Source organism: Talpa occidentalis, unplaced genomic scaffold (assembly GCF_014898055.3).
Source record: "Talpa occidentalis isolate TD23 unplaced genomic scaffold, MPIMG_talOcc4v2.1 talOcc4.3, whole genome shotgun sequence".
In the NCBI taxonomy this organism is placed as follows: Eukaryota; Metazoa; Chordata; class Mammalia; order Eulipotyphla; family Talpidae; genus Talpa; species Talpa occidentalis.
Window position 1 is genome coordinate 42,931,293 of NW_023603184.1, and position 26,089 is coordinate 42,957,381.

The window sequence follows — 26,089 nt, forward strand, 5'->3', positions numbered from 1 at the left end:
CAGAGCCTATAAGAGCTGTGCCCCATCTTTTGTGCCTAGGGGCAATCTGCTGTCTGGTGGTCAGCTCAGGGTCGGGGAAGAGCAGTAGTGCTGCACTTAGGAGATGTGGGTTCTTTTTTGAGCAAGTCACCTAAATGGTTCCTGCTGCAGGTTCCTCAGTTGTGGCATGACTAAGCCCCTGCTCAGCTTCACTCACAGGCTTGCCATTAAGTTCAAATGAAATGATACATCTCGACAGCCCTTCTAGGTGCTAGAGCCTTGCAACAGTCTCCACCTCACTTCTTCCTCAAGCCACCTGCACCGGGAGCAGCGTCACCTGTCCTCAAGGCAGAACGGCAGAGACGACCCCCCTGTGTGAAGCATGGTTACTGCCTCCGGCACCTGTTCTGTCCCAGATGCCATGCAAGCACCTGGGAAACATGACCTCATGTCTACCCTATAAGACAAGTTCACTTTTGTTTTAAAAATACTATGTCAGAACTGAGACCGAGAGAAGGGAGATGACTTGACAAGGACCAGAATCTGCTAAGTGGCAGGGTGGACTTCTATTTCCAATCTGTTTTACTCCAAAGTCTTCTGCATGCTGCTTTTCAGGTCCTCAAAAGCTTCTTATTCACTGGGGTGCATCTGCTCATCCCCCAATATTCAGCTCTGGTATCACCTCATCACCTCATGTAGCTCCATTCCTAGGTTCCTGGCCCCCCTCAACCCTGCTGCTGGAAATGGCCACTTACTTCCCTCTTGTCTCCACTAGACCCTCAGCAGAGTACCCCTTCAGTGCCTTTAGCACCTTAAGATACTTGTCTGTTTAGAACTTTCAGTGACATCTTGAATCCTCAAGGGTAGGGATTGGCTTTGAGTCGCTGAGATGCCATGGAGCAGGTGCTCCAGGAAGGTCTGCTGGGGAATGACTGCCTGGTTTCCTGGGGGGGGACGAAGGAAGCACACTCTGTGGACCTAGAGCGATGGCTCTCAAACATGGCTGCTTGTCAGAATCATCCAAAAGCCTTTTTTTAAAAAAAAAAAAAAAAAAGCCTTCATTATGGTCTGAAGGCATCTCTCCAGCGACACAGCCAGAAAGAGAAATCATGGCTTAGAGCAGCGCTTTTCAAGCCTTGCTGTGCATGTGAATCCCCTGGAGATTTTGTAAAAGTGCACCTTTCAGCTCAGAGTTCTGGGGTGCAGCCTGAGAGTGTGCATTGCTAACAAGTTCTCAGAGGAGATGAATGTTGTTCTTTGTACTTTGAGCAGCAGGGTCTCATCCTACACCTCCAATCATGAATGTCTTCAGGGCCTGAGATGGAAGATGGCTGAGACTCAAGGTCTGACTCTGCGGACAGAGACGATGTCTGACACAATTCTGTCTCTCCCCACCCCCCAGCTCCAATATCCTGAGCACAGATAGGGTCACAGCTCTATTTCCAGAATCTGCCATAGGAGTTCCTGAGGACCCACATTCTTTTCTACTTTTTAAAACATAACTGTGGCACCTCTGGAAGCCACATGAAATAGAGGCTGTGAGGATCATCCTAGAAGTTAATGAGCTGTAGTCAAGCCTCCCTCTGCTTTCTGGCTGGTGTAGGGAATGTTCTAGTAGGAGTGGTGAGCCAGGAGTTTCTTAGAAAAAAAGATGATCTATTTTCTGTTTCTGAATTATTCTTCTGTCTCAGAATAAGGTCTGCTCAAATCAGGGGCAGCCTTGGAGGACACAGACAGGGATTCAAAAAGCAAATGTCCCACCCACTTGGTTGGTGACCTTGGGCAAATCACTCTACTACTCTGAGTTTCAGTTTTTTCATCTGAGAAATGGAGATAAGCACATCTATTTTATTTTTTTAAAAGATTTTTTAAAAATTTATTTTTCTGTAGAAGGACTGGGGTGCAGGCCAGAGGTGTAGGGAGTGAGAGGATTCACCAAAGACAGAGTGGGGAGAAGAATAGGCAGATCTGCTGAAATACACTGCTGAGTTGAGCAGCCAGAGAGACAGGAGAGGTCTGCTGCTCCATGTGGGTCAGCTCCTTAGCTGGGGATCAAACTCAGGCTGCCTCAGGGGGCCGTTATGGTGGTAGCACTGAGACTTAACCCCTAGGTCACCAGGGAGGCCCAGCACATTTACGTTAAAGGGCTATTTTGAGGACAACATAGTTTAAAGAATATAAATGTTTAAGCCTAGTGCCTCTTTCATTACAAAAAATTAAAATGCCGAATAAACGGCAGTTAGTCACCTTGAGAAGCCTTCAGAATATTTATAGTGCATAATGGAAAAGCTAAGTATGTCACACCTAATATTGTCCCATCTCTCTGAATCCCTGGGGCAGTTAAAGGCTTGTTAGATTTAGCACAATATGTGCATCTGGGCTTGATGGAGCTTGGAGTTCAAATGTATTTCTGAACCACAGTCTTCACATATTCTTCCATGAGCCTTGGGAAGAGAGCTAGGAAGAGGTGAGGCTGCTTGTTACCTGAAGGGGTCCAGAGGATTAGGGATCCCTGTACTGAGCATGCCTAGCATGTGGGCTGGCACTATGACTGAAAAGGCCACGGTAGAGATGAATCTGCCCTGGGGCACACCGGGGCTAAGGGCAGCAGGCTGGACTCAAACACTGTTCCCGGGAGCAGCTGAGACAGTAAATGCTAATGGATAAAGAGGACAAAATTTTAGAATTTCTTTAATCCACTTCTGACATTTACTGAAAGAAACACTAAAGCCCAGAGAGAGGAAGGGATTTGCCAATATCCAGGTGCCAGTAAAACCAGAGCTGAACTCAAGGCTTCCCACTCCTGACTGTCTTTAGAAAACTGGAAGGCAGAAAGGCATTCTTTTTTTTCCCTTCCCCTTTAGTTCACTTTAGAAATGTCTGGAAGCACCTGAGAAACCCATGAGTTGAGAGAAGGAGGAAGCTGGCTTTGAAATCATACCACAGACATATCAAACGATCAGTAAAGATCAGAAACAAAAGGCACCCAAATCATAGTTCCTTCAATTAATTTACTGCTGGTGGCTGGAAACCTGAAAAGCTAGGTGACCAGTGTGAGACCACATGATGAATGCACAGCAAAGCTGGACAAGCGCCCTGGCCTCGGGATTCTTCCCCATCAGGTCCTGTTGTTTGCTGCTTTGTACCAGGGAGCTACCTCCACTGATTGTTACATGCTAAGTTCTCATCTAAGATCTTTATATGAAATGCACTTTGGTATTTTCTGCACAACTGAACTGAGGGCACTAATCAATGCATAGTTTAGTATCACTCATAAAAAATTTCAGTGTCAGGAAAATAATGCTCTTTCCCTGGGAAGTGGGCATATTTTCCTCTTTCTGATAATGCAAACCATGAAAATAATTAATTTCCTTATTTACTCTCTGGCTGCCAGGAAGCTCACAATCTAATCTAATGCACAATCCAGTATTTGAGTTTCTACCTTTTTTCATTTGTTCTAAAATCTTATTCAATGCACGTGTCTTTGGTTGGAGGAGAATTGAATTCCTTTTTGGGAAATATGAAGACATCATCATTATCATACAATTGGGATGGTGGTGAGATAATTACATATTATTATTATTATTATTATTATTATTATTTACTGCTACTATTTTGAAGCTACTCTATGTACTTGGCACAATTCTAGCCACAATACTTTACAGACATCCTCTCTGGCCCTTATAGTAACCTTCAAGGAGATTTTATTAACTTAAAGTTAGAAACTAAAGCCCAGAACAATGAAGTAATTTTTTTCAAGATCACACTTTGGGGAATTTTAGTTTTCTCTTCTATAAACTGGATGCATCATGAGTGCCTGCTTTACAGGATAGTTTAGAAATCATTGGAACCCCTCTCCCCCGCTGCACTATGTTTTCTCTATATTATTATGTTAAAAGAATATGTATAATTGTTACATTAGTACTACATCTAATTATGTAGATATGGATGTTATCATTATTGGACTTTAGGTCTGTTTGATTATTTCTACCAGCCTAAGATTCACTTTCGTCCTAACTGAGCATCCATCCCTCAGGCCATTTTGATCTGAGCCACACATGGATAACGAAGAGCCACCTCTGTAGCTACAGCTACAGCTTCCACTGCCCGAGACTACTTTCAAGCCACCCATGTGTGTGGGGTGAGGACACTCTGAGGCAGCCATAATCTAGGAGGCAGACAAGCACTGCCTGACAGATGACGCTGACAGCAGACAGAGTGGGGAGCACTCTGCCCGCTGCACTGTCCCTCCATGCCTCCATGACAGCGATACTCCATGACAAAGCCCCAATTTGGGGGATACTCTTTTTGGGTGGTCCCTAGGGTATGAACATCTTCCCTACTCTGACCTTGCAGGCAAACCTTCTGCTGGGGTCACCTGGCATCCCAGCCACCAAGGTTGAAGCACTTGGAATGTCCACAGAAGTGCCAATCTGAAACCTCTCTTCTTCCAGATTCCTCACCTGATCGAGATGTTCCCAGCACTTCCCATTGTGACCATCAAAGTCATTCAACACAGCTAACACAGCTAGGATCGTGTCCCATTTATTTCAAGGACAAGCAAGCTGTGCTGTTCAAATGACTATGTCAGGTGCAAGCTTTCCCCCCTATTACTGTAATTCACAGCCGACCAAAGTACCCACTGCACTTTCTTAGGGATGAAAGGAGTTCAGGCTCTCGCCACCCACCCCCACCATTATTAATGACACCCTCTCATTGTAACTGATTACCCCAATCAGTTCCAACCACACAGGATTCATTTGCCATTGAGCCATGGGAAAGTGACACGAGCAGCTTACCACAACATGCAACAAGGCAGAGGAGAGACGGGAAATTCTCCACTGGTTGGCTTACCTATGTCTGAAATCTTTATTTCTGACAGAAGACAGGAGAGCAGGGAATAGAAGAAAGAATGAGGTGTTAGCAGCAGGGTTAGAAGCATTATTAGCAGCCTGAAAACTTGACAGCAGTGGTACTGTACGATGCTATAATAAATAAAGACTTAGCAGCTATGACACTGATATATTTTATATTGGATATTGCTTGTCAGTGAGCTCACTTACAATCAGCAATATATCACAGAAGAGGCATGGCTTCCCCTGTACTGCTGTTGCTGACTGTAGGGGAAGAAGCTGAGGTTGACACATTCTGCTCTTTCACTGGGGCTGAGACAGAAGTCGAAAAAGTCGATTCCCTGGCCTGCGTGGACGCACTCCCAGAGATACCCACGCTCACTGCTGTGTCTCTGTGTACCCACTGCCCTACAGGGAGTTACTGAAACTTGCATAGCCCACCACCATGGTCCCCATGTGGGGCGGCAGAATTCAGGGTATACCATAGTTAGAGCAGGGGTGTGTGTGGGGGGGAGTGAGCCAGAGAAACAGGCCTAGGAAAAAAATATATTAAGATGATAATATAATGACCAATTTATTTTCCTTTCTGAATTTCTTTCATTCCTCCCTTTCCTACTCTCTATCTTCATGCTCTCCCAGCAGCTGTGGGAGGGAGGCAGGGAAAAGAGGATCTCTTATCTGAAAGATGTGATTAATAGAGGCCCAGATAAGGTTGTTGCCCAAAGTTGTACAGCTTCCCTGTGAAGGTGGGCTGACCCCACCCCCAGCCCCCCAGACCATGGCTCTTTCGATCACAGAGCAGGAGATGGAAAGATAGTGTGAAAGGTTCCTTGCCCCTTGACAGATGTCTATGCCAGTCCAACTCATATAAAAGAGAAGAAAAGCAGAGAATATTCCATCAGTGGCCTGGTTCTCATTCAGTCTGATATCTGATTTCCTATGAGTCCATAGCACGTGATTCTTCTCGTGGCCAAAGACCCTCTTCTTCACTTGTCCCTGTGTGTGTGAGGGGGTGAATACTAACATCTCTTGAGGGCCATGGTGGCTGTCAGTCAGCAGGAAGCCTTACTTACATGTGCACTGCAGAGTGAGCTTCTCAGCAGGCACCTACCAGCAGGGAAGAACTTAACAAGGCATTAAGCAAAAGTGGGCCTCATCGGACCAGATGATAATACTTGGGCCAGCAGAGATGTGTGATGGCCTTCTGGATGTGGATGAGCCTGCCACTCTACAAGCTGGACCAAGGATAGGTCTTCAAATTCCTCATGCTTCCCTTTTCTTGTTTGTGAAGGGCAATAGGTATACACACCCGGCAGAGCTATTATACGGGCAAGTACTAGGAGCCTAGCAAAGGTGAGTTTCCTTTTGCCCTGGCCACTCTGGAGGAAGGCTTCCAGCTCAAGGGCTTGTTCCTCACATGGCCAGGAGATGGGCAGCACCCATTCCCTAAAGCAGCTGTAGGGAGAACTTGGGATGGTGTCTCCTGGGAGGGAAAGTGGGGCTCCCCTGTGTAGAACCATGGCTTTTCTGCAACTCTAGAACCCTCTCTAAGACAATGCTCTGATTCTAAGAAGACCTGGTGTGGGGAGGCATAGAGAAAACCCAACCTAGTGGGCTGTGAGTGTGGCTGCGTTCCATTCCACTTGTGGTCAGGGCTGACACAGCTGGCTCTGCGGCCACTTAGGAACAGAGAGGCATGGACAGTTTTAGTCTGTGGGCCTGGCCTCAGTACTGGATAACTGAAGAGAAATGCTCCTAACTCTGATGAATGTCAAGTAACGGGGCTGCACTGTTCACACTGGCTCAGGGGCTTGTCTGTTCTGCCCTCCGTCGTCCTTAAATGAACTCCTGTGACTAATTCCTATCAGTTTGGTGCTAGGAAACAGAAAGAAGATTCAAGGAGCTCCAAGGAGTCTAATTCTTGGTTGCTAGGAGCCTTCAACACTGTCTGGATGCCAAGGACATCTGCTAGTCCCAGGAGTGGCTTAGATACATTGCCCTTGGAAAGCAGCACCTGTGTCCCTAAGGTTCCCCGTTTATGGTCAAGCCACTGAGCTGGGAAGTGAAAAGTCTTAGCACCTGACAGGTGAGGTCTGTCCTATCCTCCTCTGGGCCAAGTGGATAAAGAAGTTGGGCCCAGAGGATGGGAAAGGGACTGCGGGGAAGACATTGCCTTACATACCTCAGCTCCAGGATGTTGGTGACGTTCCCAGAGGGGAAGATCCTTCGGATGTAGTTGAAATCCCCCACATAGAGGCTCCCATCGGAGCCACACGTGAGGGCCACGGGCGCCAGGAGCTTGTTCCCGTCAGCGAGGCCATTGCAGCTGGGGCAGGAGATGCTTCTCCGGCGTCCATTGCCCATGATGCTCCCGATGACAGGGGGCTGCTGAGACACAAACTGGTTCTCCCCATTTCCTTTGTGCAGGATGCCTGTGACAAGGACAGAACAGAATCACTCAGGGTGAAGAACCAGCTCTCTGTAGCGGTTGATCACAGAGTCACCCTGATTTTGCAAGGAATGCAAGATCTCCACCTTTCACTTCCAGACTGGTCTCCCCAGGCCTTACCCCCAAAAGGAAACCCAGAGTGTCCTAAAACATAGTGCTTTACTGACTGAATGGCAACAGCTCTGTGAGGTAGGTACTATTATCCCCCTGCGTTAACAGGGGGATGGGCAAGTGGCACCTGAGGTCACACAGGTGGTAAGTGTTCCTGAGTCCAGGATCTTAACCTTTTGGCTTCAATGCCTCCGAAACAGGCTGCACACACTCCACGCACCTAGTCCATGCCTCTGGTGTAGCATGGCTTCTTAATTGCATTAACCTACTTTTCTCTCTTCAGATGGAGACCATTTTAAGTAAGGAGATAAATTTCCCCCTTCTGTATCTCATGATTAGCACAGAACTGGACATGAGTAGATACCAATAAACGCTTATAAGAATGCATGAGAGAAACCTCACAGTCTCTCTTCACCAAGGCAGAGATAAGAGATAGGGATTTTTACTTGGTTTTGCTATGACTGGGCTGATCCCAGATCTTGCATAGGTCCCAGCACTGCTCTAACTGCCATGGGCCTCATTTTCTCCACAGGCAAAATGCAGGGACTGTAAGCTTATCAGTGATCTGGGGACTGTAAGCTTATCAGTGATCAGTGATCTCACATTTCTACCAGTTTCTGTGGGGCCCCGATCATCCTTTATCACTTGTATTATTGTCACAGCCTCCGAACTGGACTCTGCCTCTGCCTCACCCCTCCCACACTGAAGTCTGAATGAGTCTGGGTTTTTACAGGCCATATGAATCTTCTCCCAGGCTGTCAATTGTTAGCTTTGTTGAAGATGTCCATTACTAAACAGGTATTATTCATTTTTACATAGACTAATCATTTTTCTACTCTACTGTTTGTGCTCTTTTTACCTCATCACACACCAACTCTACACACACACACACACACACACACACACATACACACAAGCACATATAGTGTGCCAGGCATATCCACCCTATCCACTCTGTCCTTCTTCGGTGGTCTCAGAACCATTGATGTTTTGCTGGACAATGAGTCCCTGGAACCGACTACAATCCCAGCCTCACATGCAGCTACACTTGGTGTATGACTAAATTCTGGCCCTTGATGAAGCAGTGGTGTGGGATGCTGCTGAGTGGTGTCCTTACAGTGGAAGAGGCTTGCTCATAGTTTTTTCCCTTCTATCTTCCAGCTACAAAGTAGATGTGAGGGCTGGACTTGGTAAATAGGTGACCTTGGGGATGGAGGCTATGACCTTGAACTATGACCTTGGGGATGGAGGCCCTAGTAGAGCAACTTGAGGAGCAGAACTTGGACTCTGACTCCACAGAGTGCTAACCCAGCCTCGCATTATCTTTCTCTACACTTCCAGGTGAGTAAGAAATAAACATTGCACTTGATGGCAATTTTGTATATTTTGACTTTTCTGACACTGATGACCAACAGGTCCTAATTACTACTCACAGGTTAGTTTTTGGTCTCCTTGCCCTGTGTCATGGCTTTATCAATTCCCCCCCTTACCCCAAACATGCTATCTCTTTGGTAGGCATTCATTTCATCTGTAGAGTAGGCCAGCAACATCTGACATTGTTATTGTAGTAAGTTGGCCTATTCCAGAACACAGTCAGAGTGTGCTATCTAAAATACAGATGATGTCACTGGATTGCCCCAGTCTTTTCAGACATTTGATGTTGGCCTCTGAATGAAATCAAAAGTCCTAATCACCCTAACCTGGGTGCCAGCTGCTCAGGGGCACAGCTTGAGCTTTTGCTATTCCTTGTATTTCCCCCTTTTTCTGAAACTACAAAGAATGTTCTTTCCAATTATTTGTCTTTTGAATCTCAGCACTTTGGCATATACTGCATCTGCCTCGAATGTACTCCTTACCTGATACAAAGGGCTGACCATAGTCTCTTTAGGACTCATTCAGAAATCCTCTGCAAAGGCCTACCTTGCTGATCTAGACGCTGGGTGAGGTGCTCCTCTCCTGTGCCTCCATCACGACCCTCAGTGATGGCACTGGCACAGCCATGAAATAACTTGGGAATGTCTGCCAAAAGTGAAAACTCTTGGGACTTTCATTTCTGCACCCCTAATGCCCAGGAATGGCAAGCACAGAGCAGGCATCCAAGGAATATTTATTGACTAATCCTAATCCTCTGACTTACTGACCACATATGCATTTTTTTTGTTGTTTGGCAGGGCAAAAGGTTACTAAACAAGGGTCACCCCCTGGTCTGGCTCCAGAAATTCTATGAATCCACTCACCACTTTGGATGTTGAGGGCATGATGTTTGTCTAGGCTCCATCCTCCCAGCTTGGAAGCATCAATTTCATAGCCCTGTAGCACAGCTGTTCTTTTTTCCCACAGGATCAGATCTGGGCAGGATTCATACTCATAACCCACGGAAACTGTAAAAACCAAAAGGCATAAAATGCATAGGTGTGCAAGCTCATTTTGGCTTTCACTCTGCATGCAAAGCTCTCGCTTGTCTTTTTTAGAAAAGGGAAAAATGATCCTATTTCTAATTTGGAACCAGATCTTAGTGCAATACTAACATGAGGATACTGAGCCTTAATATCCCCCTTTTTTTTTCTTGGCAGAGTTATCGCATATTATTAGGAAAAGTTAAATGTGAATCAATTCCAGGGAAATACCAGTATGGAAAATATTTTAGGCAAAAAAGTCCTCACAGCATTATTTGAAATAGTGGAAAGTTAGTGCAAAGGCTACAGATAGCTTCATAGTGCTGTGCTTAACCTCTTGCACCACCAGGGAAGCCCCATAATCAGTCTTTTTAACTTAGCATTATTCTATGAGCATTTTCCCTATTACCACATGGTCTTCCAATCCATAGTTTCTGCATAATATTCCCCAAGGGAATGCACTTTGGTTTGTTCAGAAGTCGCTGGTCTACAGAAGGGATTGGGAGCAGCGAGAGGTGCACCTTCGCTTCCATTGTGCTCTTCAGGTGAGGGTGGGGTGCAAACCCCTGGGGAGGATCTGGGGAAAATCCAGCTCTGTTTCCTTCTGATTCTCTTTGGCAGGTCACCTGACCTCTCCGAGACTCAGCTTCCGCAAGCGGAATTTAAGGACAATTTCTGACCCATAGATGGTTGTTAGGGTGACCGTGATACTAAGGTAAAGAGGAGGGGAATGCCATCCTGAGTGGGCACTTAACAGACACGCCTCATTTCCTTCCCTCCCTCCCTCCTTCCCACATTACTTCTTCTCTATTCCTCGTTATGTTCTTACCGAATCCAGAAAGGGAATGAAATTGGAGTTGTTCAAAATGAGAAGGGATTTTTCGGGCTGTTACTCTAAATGCTTACTCTAAATGCTTGCTAACAGACCAGCTCTGAACCCTCTGGGTCTCTGCTCTAATCGAGAAGCTGAAATGAACACAGACATCCCCCCAAAAGTCCGAGGTCTGGGTGGGGTTGGGACTCCTGGGGAGGCTATCTTCACCTCCTGCTTCATCTAAAAAAAGTAGTAATGACAACAAAGAGACAGCCTCTCCGGAAATGAGGGAAAGAGGTCAAAAAGCATTTCTGATGAAGGAAGGATCTTAGCGCCTGTGCCTCAAGAAGTGAAGAAACCAGGAGTTCCAGGCTCCCCGATCTTAAACCATTAAGTCCAGTTTCTCAGACTGTGGGGCGTGGACAGGGCAAGGCCGTGGGGGTCTGTTTTTGTGACACTGACAATCTCTTTTAGCCCATCACAGCCACCGTGATGTTTTTCAAGGGTTTTGGTTTTGTAACCCTGTTTTAAATGGTCAAGTTTTCTACATTCAGGTCTTTGAGTACAAACTAAGGCTTAGATATCTCTGGGGCAAGGACTTAAGAAGAAATGAGGGAGGAAAAGAGCCCTGTTCCCCCAGATGCAATTGTCTGAGGATGATTTGAGTCCTGTGGCTGGGGGCCTTACCAAAGGCTTCTGAGAGCCCAAACACCTTCTGGTTGTAGACGTCTGTCTTGTCCCAGATGAAATAATAGGACAGGTCTGGGGCTGCCGCAAACCACTTCCTGAAGAGCCGGCCCTCGACCGCCACCATGAGGTGGACCTTCATGAGGTTGAAGGGGATGGTGGGGTGGGTGAGGCTGATTCTCAGGACAGACTTGTAGCCAGGGGTACGACTGCTCAGGTAGCTCAGCCTCATCTTGCAGCCAGAGATGGTGATTTCCTCCTGCAAAGCCTGGAGAGACAGATCACAGCAAGAGGTGATCATGGGGTGACAGGTGGAGGGAACGGAGCCACAGCTCCCTGGACTCTGGGTATTTAAGAAGCAGAGGAGAAAATGGGAGTGGGGGTGAGGGAAGGAGAGCAGGAACTAGAAGAGAAAGAAAAAAAGGAGGGGGGGCAGAGTGTAAAGAGGAGCAGGAAGAGGAAAAAAGGAAGAGAAGGAAAGACAGGCTGTGGGGAGGAGAAAAACAAGAGGCAGGAGAGGAGGCACACGCCACCTGCCCCGCACACGCCACCACACCACACAGGCCTCAGGTCCTCCTCATCCCAGCACATGCATGGGAGGACCCCAGAGATCATGTGGGGAAATACTCAGCATGATGCTGCCTCTCAACCCCTCGACGTGCCATCCTAGAACACTCATGGCACCCCTGAATCTCCGTTTCCTCACCGAGGATTGAGTAGGTCACATATGAAGTACCTGGCACACAGCACCACAAGGAGGACTGTTTCTCAGAACTTTCCTAAAGGAAGAACTGTTTCACATGATTTTCCTCTCCAGGAAAGTAAACAGAGACTATGAGGTGTTGACCCAACACTGATGCAGAGTTGAGGGCACCGCCTGCCAAGGACCTGAGGCTGACACCCACCTCCTCCATGAGAAGAGGCAGAATGGACCCAATGGAGTCTTGGGCCACAGCGGGTCCCCAGTGTCAGATGAAGAGGGTGGTGGGGGAAGGCAGCACCTTATCTGTTCAGTTCCAAGATGGGATGTTTAAATTAACACCAGGACACTCAGGCACATGGCAGCAGCAGAGAACGTTTATCAGTCTGATGCTCTGGGCTCTGTTTCAAGAAGGGGACGTGACGTCAATCAAGGTTAGCATATTCATTAAAGGACAATAGTTATTTTAACTATGTGTTCACAGAGGAACTTGGGCCTTCACATAGAAAGTCTTTTGATTTCTGTCCTTTTGACAGAAGGGTGTGAACTCTGACCCCTAGCCCATTTTCCTGAACCAACAGGAGATATTAAGGTCTGTGTTTGAGCCAAAGCAATCTTCCTAAATTAGAGCTGATAGGTTCCCGGCACAGCAGGCTCTACGCCATGGGCTGAAGGGCCCCCCAGATGCTCTCATAAATATTTCCTTTCCTTAACATTCCCAGTATTTGCAAAGGCTAGCCAAAGATTGGACTGGGAAAACCCAAGATTGTTTTCATGTATTCCATGAATTGGATAATAAGCAAGGTTAGTGACCCAAGTGGGTCTGCAGACACCCAGTCCAAGGAGCACTGTAAAGAAGGTGGGACCTTTCACCTCATTTGTTCTGGAGTCCCTGTCCTGGGAGAGGATCTAGCTGGAGCTGAACCAGGGTTGAGTAACAAATTATTTCTCTCCAGCAAGCTCTTTTCTCCACTGACAGTCATTTTATGAGAAAGGTCAACCTGGTAGTTGAGACTGGAGACTAGCGCCAAATCTCTGAAAAGGAGAGAGGTTTCAACCTGCGGGTGCAATGAGAATTCCAGAATGATTGTGCTTCCTCCATATGAGCTGGCGTGTGACGCCACTCAGCAGGGCACACACGGGGAGATGTGTTTACTCAGTCAGGCATGAAATACATGCACATAGAGACACTCCCCGCTCTTCAGTGTAGGCAAGTCATTAACATGCACATGGCTGGAGTGCTCATTAGCCAGGCAGACAACTGGGGCCTCTCCCTGCTCTGGCACTGCCAGAGCTCTACCTCCCCCCGCCTTCCTTTGAGCCTTTAGAAATCTGGCTGGGATCGTGAAGGAACTCAACACTGCACAGCTGTGTTAGGCACAGAATCTATCAGACTAAAATGCATCTTTCCAAATTACCCCCTTTTGATGGCAATTAAGTAAAGAAAGCACTTGGGTCCATAGATTCGAGCCAGAGCAATCCTTAATAGGAAAAAAGGCGGAGCACGTAAAAAATCATCAGCATAATAAATTAATTATTCATCTTAAAAATAATGTTTAAAATTTATTGAGCACTTACTAGGTGCCATTGTGCTAAACACTTCATATATATTTTCTCGTTGAGTTTTTATTCTAAGGCTAATTGTTGGGGATCCTGTGTCTTACTCCTGGTAGAACCTCTCATTATAAACATTTTGAATAGAAATAATGAGAAGGGGGTTTTGGGGGGTTGGGGAAAAGGAAAGTGGAAGTGAACCGGATGGCACAGTGGAAAGAGGGGAGTGTGTTAAATGGTGGAGTGCGCCAGGCAGTGTTCAGTGCTCATGTATTTTAAGTGTGTAAAAGGTGTGGCCCCATGTTCTGACACCACCGCCACTGGGGGGTGTGGCGCTGGTTCTGTGTGATGGGCGGCTGGGGTACCTCTTTCCCCTTTATCTGAGAATCTCCTCCACCCCCCAAAACGAGACGGAAGCCCAGAGAAATGAATTGGACAAAATGGTACCTGAATTTCTGGAACGATGGGTCCTTTCTCTGCACAGGAGCTGGCGAAGGCCGTCAGTGGGGATGGAGACACGACTGGGTTGGGCCGTGCGAAGTTGCTCAGGTCACAGCTGGGGATCTCATTCTCCTCATGTCGCATGACGATGGTTTCCATGACGAAGAAGCGATCCCAGGGCAGCCAGAGGGTGTGCTCCTGCGTGAGGAAAGGCGCCCGCTCGAACCGCAGGGTGACAGAGACTCCGCCGTTGGTGACCAAGTCAAAGCTGTTTGTTTGGGAGAAGAAGGTGAGGAGCAGAGGAGGGGCGGCAGCAAAAGCAGAGGCCAGGAGGTGAGGAAGAGGAGGAGCAGGAGGAAGAAAGGACAAAAAAGAGAAAAAAAATTACACAAAGGGCCTGAACATTTGTTGAGGGAGACTCTAAAACCTCAAAGACTTTTTTTTCAATGTACTTTAGAATTTATTAAATAAGCTGTTGACTTGAAGAGGAGGGAAAAAGGAAATTTATTAAAAACAACAACAACAAAAACGATGTCTGCAGGAAAACAGCCCAAAGGCACACAGTGGGTGTGATGCTTTCCTGCTGGGGAAAATGGTGCAGAAAAGCCCCTGGGAGAGCTCAGGCTAACCCAGTGGCTGTGCGCAGACCTGCAGCTCCTGAACTTCATTGTACGTGATTCCCTTTGTAGCATGCAGCAAAGCACTAAAAGCACTTTTTCAAGCCTGAAGACCCATAAAGAGGGATGTTCACATGGCCTCACACCACAGGTCCCCCTGGGGGACTCCTGCAGGGGGCATGTGGGGCACCCATGTGCAGGCCCCCAACCACAGGAGTCACCTCCTGTGAAGGACACAGGGGTGGGCTTTGAGCCAGAGGGGGCAAGGGTACACGTCCCCACCCAAGGCCAGCGTTTCAATGGAAGCTCTGTGTTTTTCTCTAATTACCAAAACCAGGAAGACCAGCTGAACTTAGCTTTTGATTAATGTTCTGAAATGACAATGGAAAACACTTATTAGAGAACTGCTATTTTCATTTAATTTTTAAAAATGAGTGGCTTTTGTAAAAATGTCTCCTGATAGATTACTGGAGTCTATAAAAGAGCGGGGAGATCACAAAGAAGGGTCAGGTAAAAACCGCATGTCTCTCCCCTGCGGGAGCTGCTCCTCACTGTGGTGAACAGCACTGTGCTAGGTCATGAAGTTAGTATCTCACGATCCATACTTTTACTCTGGGTGAAGACTGCACATTTAAAGACACAATGACATTTTAAAATCCAAGCAAGTAGTGATTCCAGGATGTAAACAGAGCTTCGAGCTGGAAACATTTCAAGGTTTACTCATTCTCATCTTTAATTTTAGGAATTGTGTCTTTAGAGTTAAGGATTTCAGTGACAGAATCCAAACTTTCAGCTCCAGAAACCAGCTGCTTGATTGAGGAGCATTTAAAACCTAAATGACTTGATTGCAGCCACAGAGGGAGAAACTGCAGAAAGTATTTTCTATTTGGGGGGCAGGGGATGAATCACTATGAGAATTTTCCCAAATTAAAGTAATAACCACTTTCATGGGGAGCCATTTGCCAGGACACAGGACAGCTGATGGCTCCTGCCATGGTGTTCTAGAGCCTCCTAGAACTGAAGTGAAAACCCAGCAGGATAAGCCTTGCTGCCATCTTAGGAAGACTAAGCCTAGTCCTGGTTCTGCTGCAAACTACTGTGTGATCTTGGGGAAGGCACTTAGCCTCTCTGATCCTTAATTTTCTCATCTGTAAGAACATAAAAGTTCATCTTTTTGATTGCTGAGTAATATTCCATTGTGTATATGTACCACATCTTCTTGATCCAGTAATCAAAAAAGATAAACTCATGCAGTTTGCAGCAACATGGATGGAGCTGGAAGGGATCATGCTCAGCGAAATAAGCCAGAAAGAAAAAGAAAAATACAGGATGGTCTCACTCACAATAGGAATCTAGAAAATCTAAATAAGGGACCAGGAAAAAGACTAATTATGATAAAGTAGAAATCAAAATCAACAAGCAACTATAAACAAGAGACACACTAGAGGGGAGGGGAGGAGGGAGTAGGATCAAAACAAGGGGGGGGGTGCAATTGTATGGGGACTAAAACCAAGATGAAAGTGCATACATTGTGCAAAATTGAAAAATGATGTAAAAATGTATAAAATAAAAAAAATAAAAGTTCAGATGGTTATTCTGAAATTGGGAAGGTTCTATGACTACAGCAATTTTAGTTCTAATTATGATAGGTTACACCATATTTGAAATTTCAAAATAGCTAAGCAGAAAGAGACTGGCACCATTTGAATCACAGTGTCTTAGAAGTGAAAGGGGAACCAGAAGACTGAATCCCCACCCCCCAGCTAGAGGAGAGCTCTGTGACAGCGTCCCTGGGGGCTGGTCACCCAGGCTTTGTTCATCGCCCTCCCCAATCTGATCTTTAGTCCCCTCTACAGAGCCACCATCAAAGGCCACTGGGCTCTACACACTTGCAATAGCCACAGGGGGACTGTCCCAGGTCCCAAATCTGGTTAGTTCTGTTTGGCTTAAAAAAAAAAAATTAAACCTGGTTCACTCTCCTTACAGCTCTTTATCCATTTGGTCTTGTTCCTCCTGCTAGGGAAATCCAAACTAGTCTGTTCCTCCTGCCATTCTGTTCCTGGCCTTCAGGAATTCGAGACAATGATCCTGTGCACCTGTACCTCCTGCCCGTGATATCTCTTTGGACGAAATTCTTTTAGCTATTACTTTGGGGATGCAGTTTTCAAAGCCGGTCGTCATCTTGCTTGTTTTAGAAGAAGAGTGAACTCCTTTTCCAGTCAGGGCTCTGGGGTCCCATCACTCCACACGTGGCCCTCCCCATAGCACACATGGATCCACGCATCACTGCAGCTTGCTGGCCCAGGGACATTGATTCCACTCAGTCTTTCTAGAACCTAACCCAGTGCTTGAGCGCTAAAGTTTTATAAGATGAATGCATGAATGACACTGTCAATTTCTCCTGAACCCACTACCCACTAAACACCCTAAGTCCCTTCTTAGGCAGTTACCATAAATCAACCCAACATTCATCTGTGCAGTTGATTTTAGAGACTAAAATGCAAGACCTTTATTCCTGATAAATGCATCCTGTGTGACTGGGCCCACTGCTCTTCTATCCTCTGAAACCTGCAAGCATTTTGCACTGATCTGTCCTAGCTCTGGGGTAGGCAGGGCCCCCAGATTTGGGTCCCCAAGCTTCGGGTCTGGACCCTTCTGTCCTTGGCAGAAGATTTCCATCCACTTTGCCTGCTTCTCACTCAGCCCTTTCTGGACCCACACTTGGGTAGAAGAAGGTGGGCATCACCGTTCTTTGATAAGTAATTCAAGAAGGTGATTATTCTGAACTAAGAGTTCAGGTGTTGGTTCTTCAGAATATCCACAGTTTGAGGGATATTACCCCTCCCCCATGAAATACTTTCCTATCATAGAACTGAACAGCATCTGTACTTTGACAGAACATTTGGAATCATCAAGTAGAATTTTGGCCCAAACTATAAGCTCTTTTTGTGAAAGGCTGAGTGTGTGGTGGTGGAAAAGACAAACACTCTCTCTGTGAGCAAGCTGGGTGCCAGTCATGTGGCCGAGGGCTGGGGCCAGGCCCGCTCATTTGCAGGGAAACCCTGATGTGGACAAGGGTGTGAATCTGACCCCAAGGAAAGGCCTGGTTCTCAGATGGAGCCCAGATAGCTCAGGGCCAGTCCAAGCAGTGCTGTTTACTGCATGGGTGAGTTACGTCACTTTGAGCCTCAACCTCCCTCTGTAAAATGAAGTTCATAAGCAAAATCATCCTCATCAGATAAATGAGACAAGGGATGGGAAAAGCAAAGTACTTTTATTCCGGGGCAGCATACTCTGTATAATCCCGATTTTCAATTCAATGAGTCTGAACTGCTTCTCTTGTCCGCTATTCTTCACATTTTAACCCTGATTTCTATTTTCTAACTCTTTTTTTTTTTTTTTTAATTTTCTAGAGGCATGTCTTATTTATTTATTTATTATTTGTTTGTTTGTTTGGTTTATACATGCACTGGGTACAGTCAGAAGCGCGGGAGGGTGAGAGAATTCACCAGAGCCAGAGCGGGGAGCAGAGCAGGCAGAAGGACCCAAGTACACTGCTGAGGGGAGCAGCGGGCGGCAGGAGAGGTCTGCGCGCCATGTGGGACCCTCCTCCGGTGGCCGGGGAGCAGCCGGGGATTGAACCGGCTGCAGAGGTTGCAGGCAGCTTCGCAACCCAGCGCTCAACCGCTGCGCCACCGGGGAGGCCCTCTATTTTCTAACTCTTTAATGACAGTTTTGGCTAACCTCCCTGCTACTGTTTTCTGTTTATGAGCTCCTCTTAGGCCTTGAGGTCTGGTATTTCAGTGTGTGTGTGGGGGTGTGAGTGGGTTGTGGGAGCTGGACAAAGGCAAGTCTCAGGGGGGCTGGAGAGTGGACATTACAAAGAATGAGTTAGGCCTGGTTCCTGGACTTCCAGTCCACCTGCACGTACTGTCACCTTCAGTTTAGACCTCTAGGCTTTGATGTTCTCCTGGGCTATGAGAAGAAAGGCCTGTCAGGGAAGAGGGAAGGGCAAGATGCTCACCACCACATATACAATGACTTTCCATTACTTTGTGCTGCAATGAAGCTGGGGAAAAAAATCTAAACCCCTAAATGCATTGGGAAAATTTGTTCTGAAACTTGAGTGATAAGTTGCAGTGACTCTGACTGCTATGAGGTAATTCAGTAGGTGGAGGCAGTAAATGGGGCTCATACATCCCTCCTGGGACCCGCAGGCTCTCAAGGGGTAAGAGATCATCAGGGCAGCAGGAACAGGATGGATCAAGCCTGGGGGAGGTAGTGGGCGTTTCCCAAGGGTCACCAAACTAAGTAAAGCGCGTGTGTTTTATGGACCTCACCAAGGACAGCAAGGCCAGAGACTGGCGATATGCCATTTCACTTAAGTGACTGACTGGCAAGTTTCACGGCAAAAATGAGCAGTCCTAAGTCTCCTTTTTGATAACTGTTTCACAACTGGTAATAATGTAGTCGGAATACTCGTTGCCTATAATGCTCACATCTGCCGTTGCCATAAGGCTGGCAGCCCTGGGGCGGGATAGCAGTAAGGACAGCAGTAAGGACAGCAGGAGGAAGGACACGACCTCACCTTGCACTGGAAGTCTGCACTGGGGTGCTCCTGAGGTGGAATGTGTGGGGCAGAGGGCGGCTGCCTGGCCTGGTTAGAGTATTCCTATAGGGACTGGCAGCCAACCTCTCCCAGCTAGGCCCCTTCCCATTCATAGGGGGTGCAGGAGAGGGTGCCCCACACCAAGCTTGCCAACCCTGTCTCAGAAACACACATGTCTACAAACAGATGAGCCTCTACTTCATTATCACCTCGGCCGGGACATGTTCACATCTGATATTGGATTAAAGAGGTGCTAAAAATCAATCAGCTTGGAGCATAATTTCCAACACAGAGTGAAAATCAACCTTATGGGCCTACACTTAGCCAGATGGACTGCCACCACCTGATTTTATTAAAAATAGAGGACTTGTCACCACTGACAGTCTAAATATCCTACTTTCCTCCTTTCCCTCCCCTATTCTTCAAAATATTCTCATTGCTTACCCTGTAACCATCACTTTCTCATCACTCAATATTTTTGTAATTTTAATAGTTAATAGTGTACTTACCATGTGCAAGACATTGGAAATACAGTAATGAACCAGAGCAGGGCAGAGAACTAAGATTTATTAAATACCTACTATGTGCAAGGTGCTTCCCCATCCATCAACCAACTTGTGAGCTAGACAGTATCAGGGCTCTCTAACAGATGAAGAAGTTGAGGCCCGGCCAGGTGAGGAGATTTGTCTAAGAACATAGGGCTAGCAAATGGAAGAGCCAGGATGACTGAGGAAATTTTACTTTATTCCACTGAGGATTTTCCTAAGAACCCAAAGGTTCTTATGATCTCTAATCACCCAGTGGCTTCCACCACCTAAGTGACTGCAGATAGTAACCACACACATTGGTGTGATTTGCTAAGATTTCTGGAGCTGGCTGATCTGTAGAAAGTGGTCTGGTATTTTATGTCATAAGCCATGGGGCAGGATAATATGTATAAGGTATCTTGTACTCTGAAAGCCAAATGAGGAGACACTGATTAATTGATAGGCAAAGGGATGCCCGCCAGAGTCAGATCCAAGGTCACATAACTAGTGAGCTGCAGAGCTGGACATACGAATCTGGGTCTTCTGAGTTCAAGTCTGGTCCTCTTTCTGCATTATCATCCAACCAGTGGCTACGTGGCAAGCCCTTAAGAGCAGGGTCTGCATTAATTCTGGTCCAAAAAAGGTCTCCTACCTGCCATCTTGCCTGCTGATGGTGTATCCAAAGAGAGGGTTATTGACGAAACTAATGTTCACACCAACCAGTGGGGTCCCATCTGATGTCATCACTTGGCCACGGATAACGCATGCATGCCTGTGGGTACAGAAGAGAGAAAAATATGACCTACTTGTCATGCTCAGTACCCGGGCTGGTGGGGAACCCCCAGAGACCAGAAGATAGAAGCAAGTCACTCAGATATATCTTGGAATTCAGGGCACGAGGTATTCTCTCAAGATGACAATAACCTTTCATATTGCCTCTAAGGTGTCAAATGTCCTCCAGAGTTATTGTTGGGATATGTCTTCTGATATCTCACTCAGAGGTTATTTTCTAGGGATCCTATGTTATGCTGTAAGGAGATAAAGTTGATTCAAGAGGACTGTACAGTGTAATTATGTGTGTGGATCTGGAGTCACGTGACTTGGGTTCAAATCCCAGCTCTACTACCTTCAAGCTCTCTAAACTTACACAAGTATATGACAGCTTTTTGGGTCTCTGTGTTTCACCCTGATACAGAGGAATGGTTATTATTGTCATTAATAGTTTCATTGCAAGTAGACATATACAGGACAGAGGGCACTTCTTCTCATGTGGCACTGGAGATGGGACAAAGGCAGATGCTAGTGTCCCCTTGGAGTGAATTCTGGAACCCATCACCTCTCCCAATACCCCCTCTTTACTCCCTATCTATATTCCAGACAACAAACCATCTGCTTTCCCCAAACTTGCCAGGCAAATGTTGTTTAAAGCTTCTGTGTCTGTGTAATGTGCTTCCATCTGCCTCAAATGTCATTCCTGCACCTCTCTCCCAATATTCTCCTCCTTTGAGACCCAGTTTCAGATGATGCCTCTTCCCGGAAGCCATTCTTGATGCACCTAATTAGAACAAGTCACTCTATTCCCAGATCTGTCAGAAACACCTTGATATCCTACCACACATGGCAAGCGTCTTCTCTCTATTAGATCATGAGCTCTTTGAGGGCAAAGTCAAAGTCTGTTTCTTCCTTCTTCCCTCCCTCTCACCCTTCCTCTCTGCAGTGACTGCAAATGCCTAACAAGTACTATGTCATTTTTTTTTAAAAATAGGGTGGCTTGAACAAGTAAGTGAGACAATTAGAAATCATCAAGAAAGATGGTTTTTGAATATTTTAGAAATAGAATCTTTTTAGCAGATGACTTTTAAAAAAAGATTTATTTTATGCATACAAGAACTGGGGTACAGGCTAGAGGTGTGGGGGGTGAGAGGATTCACCAGAGACAGAGTGGGGAGCAGAACAGGCAGATCTACCGAAATACACTGCTGAGGGGAGCAGCGGGCGAGTCAGGAGAGGTCTGCTGTGCCATGTGGGTAGAGCCCTGGCTGGGGATTGAACTTGTGCTGCAGTGGCTGCTGATAGCTTCATAGCTGAGACTTAACCCCTTGCACCACCAAGGAGGCCCAGAAGATGCCATTTTTAAGGACCCATAATTGTGGGGGAAAAACCCCACAAGATCTGTTCTAGATGAAATATAGGTGGGTATCCAGTCTTTTCTTGGGGTGGTTCCGAAGGCAACTCTGGAATCTAAGTCTCTGGAGAAATCAGAGAAAAGCCAGCTGAAGAATCTGGGGTCCTCACAGGGAGGTGGTGGCAGAGCCAGGTCCCAAATCCAGGTCACACAGCCTGCTTGACAAGACAAATCTGAGAAAAGATATAGGCACTGTCTCCAGACAATGTTCTCCACTCACCTTGGTTTAGAAGGCTTTTTTTTCTTTTCCGGCCTAGGGAATAACTACTAATGAGGCCTGTGGGCCTTCATAAAAAAAAGGTCTCAGATGAGTCTTTGCTTTATTAGGTGCCTACATCTCTACCTTCCTAGAAGTGATAAACTTTTCTCTGTTTGATGAGAAAAGCAATTAACACCAAGCTTATAAGCAGCTGGTCTTGCTAGTGTCAGCTTGTCCTTTCTGAAGGCACGAACAGCTACCCACAATGCATTGAGCTGCCCGCCCACCCCACCTTGCTACACACAATCTGGTTAATGCTAATTCAGTCAGTGGTTTCCTTCCGAGGCCCTTGGTCTAAATGCAATTACATGGCAAACAAGTTAAGCGGGTGAAGCTCAGCAAAGACTCAGTCCTGCTTTGAAGGTCTCCCGATACATTTACGTGAAATTATCTCTCCACTAATGGGAAAGATTTATTCCATCAATTGTATTCAACCAGTACTGAGAGATGCTTTCTTTAATGGAGGAAAATTGAATTTCTTATTGCTAGAACTTTGTCCTTCCAGAGAATTACTAACAGATCTCATCTCCTGGTGTTGGCTACTGTCCAGCCCTCTCCTGACATATGTGCCTTCAGATTCGGCCTGGATAGTAACCAGTTCTCTGGGGATGGCTTCCTTTTCATAGCTGCCCTGGCTGCTGCCCCTCACACACATGTGGGCCAGCCTCCTCTGATTTATCTCTCTTTGGGGATTTCCTGATAATTGGGAAACATTAAATCAGCACCGTTTGGCTATCATGCACCTTGCACTTTAGCAAGCCAGAGCAGATGGAATTTTAGCCCAGGCTTCTGTGTACTACTTTGGATTCTGGTGAAGATTAAGTTGACTCCATGTACCCCTGCAGGCTGCAGAGGCCTCTTGAGAAACAGGCATTTGGCTTGGGAATTAAGGCTTGGAGAAAAGTACTCCCATCCTTCAACTGTTTGGCCATGATTTTCAGTTGTCAAGAAGGCCCTGTTGAACAGAAAGGTTTCCCTTAAACAGAGGAGATGGGGCATCTGCTCGGTGGAGGCTTCTGAAATGTATTTTCTGCCGTGGGCTGCTGCACATTAAAGTTTGAAAAGGTGTACGTGCTGTGCTCTCCAGTGCTTTCTTCCTTCTTCCATTTATTTAATGCCATTTACTGGCAGATATTTAACAATTGGCTTTCAAATTAAAAAAGAAAGAAAAATAGCTTTATAATTTGTAGTGTTTGCCTAGTTCTGTAGTGTAAATACCTCCACCATGGCTGATTTCACACTACCAACTGAAGATACCACTGAATGCGGAGCTGGGAAGAGATGCACAGTGGACCACCGTTACATGGTGTGTCTACCAGAGATGCACTAGTCTCCCCAAAAATAATAAATTCAAGAGCAAAGATGATAGTAGAATATTGAAAACAATTAGCAAATGATAAGTTCTATTTATTACTTATGTTTCTAATATAATTTACTTAATTTTAATTTTATATAATTTAATTTTTAATAATAGCTGTAGAGAAAAATCATCTTGTGGAATTTCTGAACATTTCATCATCAGTTCTTACTCATTTATTGTTGGTGAGAATGTAATTTGGTGTAGTCTGTATGGAAAATAGCAGGGAAAGTCCTCAAAAAATTAAAAATGGAAACACCTTATGATCCAACAAGACCTATGGTAGGGATTTACCCAAAGAATATGAAAACACAAGTATGAAAAGATTTATGCATTCTTATGTTCATAGCATCATTACTTATAATAGCAAGACACGGAACCATTGACAGACAACTGGAGAATAGACACTCAATGGAATACTACTCAGTTATTAAGGAAGATGAAATAGTGCCTTTGGGAACAAAATGGATGGATCTTCAGGTGATTATGCTACGTGAACTAAGCCAGAACTGAAAGACATTTACTGGAATATGAATAACCAAAGAGAACAAACAGGTAAAACAACAAGAATAATTCCTAGACCATGAATAACATACTGGTTCCAGAAGGAGCTGGTGGGGGAAGATCAGAGGCTAGGGGAGGGAAGGTAGTAACTCAATGAAACTTTAAAAAAGGAACTGCATTAGATAAATGGTATTATCAATAATGTCATTTAAATTGTTCCCATGATTTGTGGAAAACAAGAATAAAAATTGACCTTGGGGACTGTCAATAAAATTTTAAGATCGAAAAAACCAAATCCGTTCTTGTGAGCTGGTGCAAGTGGTTTCTGTGCACCCCTGGAACACACACCCTCACCAAGGGTCAATGTGGGTCAAGTAGTTGCTGCCTGGGCTGAGAAATCCCATAATGGAAGAGCCTTGGTGAGAAATCGCCAACATGGGGAGCAAATCACGTCACCATCTCAGGTTTCCAGCTGGCTCCTATATTCTGCCAATCACAAGTGCTATATTTGACCTGTTTTCTCCCCCTTGGTCACTGTCTGACATAATGGAGTTTTGGGGTATTATTTTCTACTCCTCAGAGTCCCAGCTAATCTGTCATCACCTCAGGGAGGCTGTTACCGACCTTTTCTGGCACAATTAATCACCTCTCCTCTTGATTCTTCTAAGCCTTACAGGAATCTCTTTCTGACCGTGATCATCATAGGATTCTTTTGTTCACATTTACTTCGCTATCTGACACACTCCCAGAGATCCAGGAGGGCCGCACATCTCCAGGACCTCATCAAAGCATGGGCTATCACTCCCTGGTGTAAAATGATCAAGTAATTGAAACTCAGAAAAGACTTGCTCAAGGTCATTCAGCAAAAAACTTGATTGGCTGAGCTGTTACTCAAAACTAGGACTTTCTACTCTGAGGTCCTGATCTCACCACTTATCTTACCATTGTGTTATGTATCTGTAGTCACTAAAATTAAGTTCACTTTACAAAACTGGACACCTCCTATAAGCTAGGCACTGGGTGACTTTAGGTGCAGGAGTTATAGAAATACATGAATGACACGACAGTCTCCTGTTGCTGGGTGGTGCGTACCAAAGCCAATTTGAAATGCCCGACTGTAGTTTGTCTCTGACACCACTGAGTCAATACATGGGTCTGGCATATGTCAGGCATCTGGGGTACAAAGCAAGCAATTAGGCTGTTTAAACTCTGCCAGGAAGGCGTAGAGCCAGGCCAAGGGGGCATCAAACATGCTGGTGTGAGTCCAACCGCACCCAGGGCCTGACTGAGGTGCCTGTGCACCTTGCCACAGGGGAAAGTTCTGCCTGACGGCTTCCTGAGGATGGTGGCCAGAGTTGGGACAAAGAGCGGAAACTGTTGGAGAGACCAAAACCCCACGGAACAGGGTCCAACAAAGAAGAAACTCGGGTCACTCAGGGTCAGAGGGGCAGAAAGCATCCTGGGCAGGGACACAGTTCCTTGTCCTGACCCCGTTAATTGACAGTATGACCGTGGAGAATCTTCGATCACTCTAGACCTCTATTCTCTCCTCTGTCCATGCTGAACTTTTCTCCAACGCGATGTAAAGTGGAATCCAAAGTTGCTTAAGAATAGATGATGGTTCTTATCTGGTGCCACCCAATCTAGCTCATGTAGCTCTACTACATGTGGCTTCAGAATTTTAAAGGAGGTCACGCAATACTGATCCTTATCACCGAATTGTCCCCTCTATCTGGAAACTTGTACCTGACCTGTTTACTTAAAAATTACTTGTTCACTCTCAAGACCTATCTGGAAGTTAGTGATCCCCCCACACTTCTACCCCTCTGGGCTGCCTTTGCAAGATCCTCACTTATGTCACACATTGGAGCGGTCTTTTCCCCAGCAGTCAGGGAGCTGCTTTAGGGCAGGGGCCACATGTGTTCACTGCTGTATTCTTAGCATTCAGCAAGGTTGATGTTCATTTCTGAGTAAACCAAAGAAAGCCTACTCCAAAACAGGTGTTTGCCCTGGAATTTGAATTCATGGCACAAAATATGCTTTTGAG

General features: G+C 46.0%; 1 protein-coding gene and 1 long non-coding RNA gene across 2 annotated transcripts in view; one reads left to right on the forward strand and one right to left on the reverse strand.

The window, feature by feature from the left end:
• The window catches only part of TENM4 (teneurin transmembrane protein 4), a 451,821-nt gene that overhangs the window by 53,325 nt on the left and 372,407 nt on the right, over positions 1 to 26,089 (reverse strand). Inside the window, 5 exon segments of the mRNA XM_037523044.2 lie at positions 7,015 to 7,264; positions 9,630 to 9,773; positions 11,290 to 11,557; positions 13,991 to 14,252; positions 20,390 to 20,509. Coding sequence (XP_037378941.1) covers positions 7,015 to 7,264; positions 9,630 to 9,773; positions 11,290 to 11,557; positions 13,991 to 14,252; positions 20,390 to 20,509 — 1,044 coding nt within the window.
• On the forward strand, positions 6,429 to 24,325 carry LOC119255676 (uncharacterized). Its single transcript, XR_005127515.2, has 5 exons — positions 6,429 to 6,918; positions 7,260 to 7,470; positions 8,554 to 8,733; positions 10,410 to 10,503; positions 23,888 to 24,325. It is a non-coding gene; the product is annotated as an uncharacterized LOC119255676 (long non-coding RNA).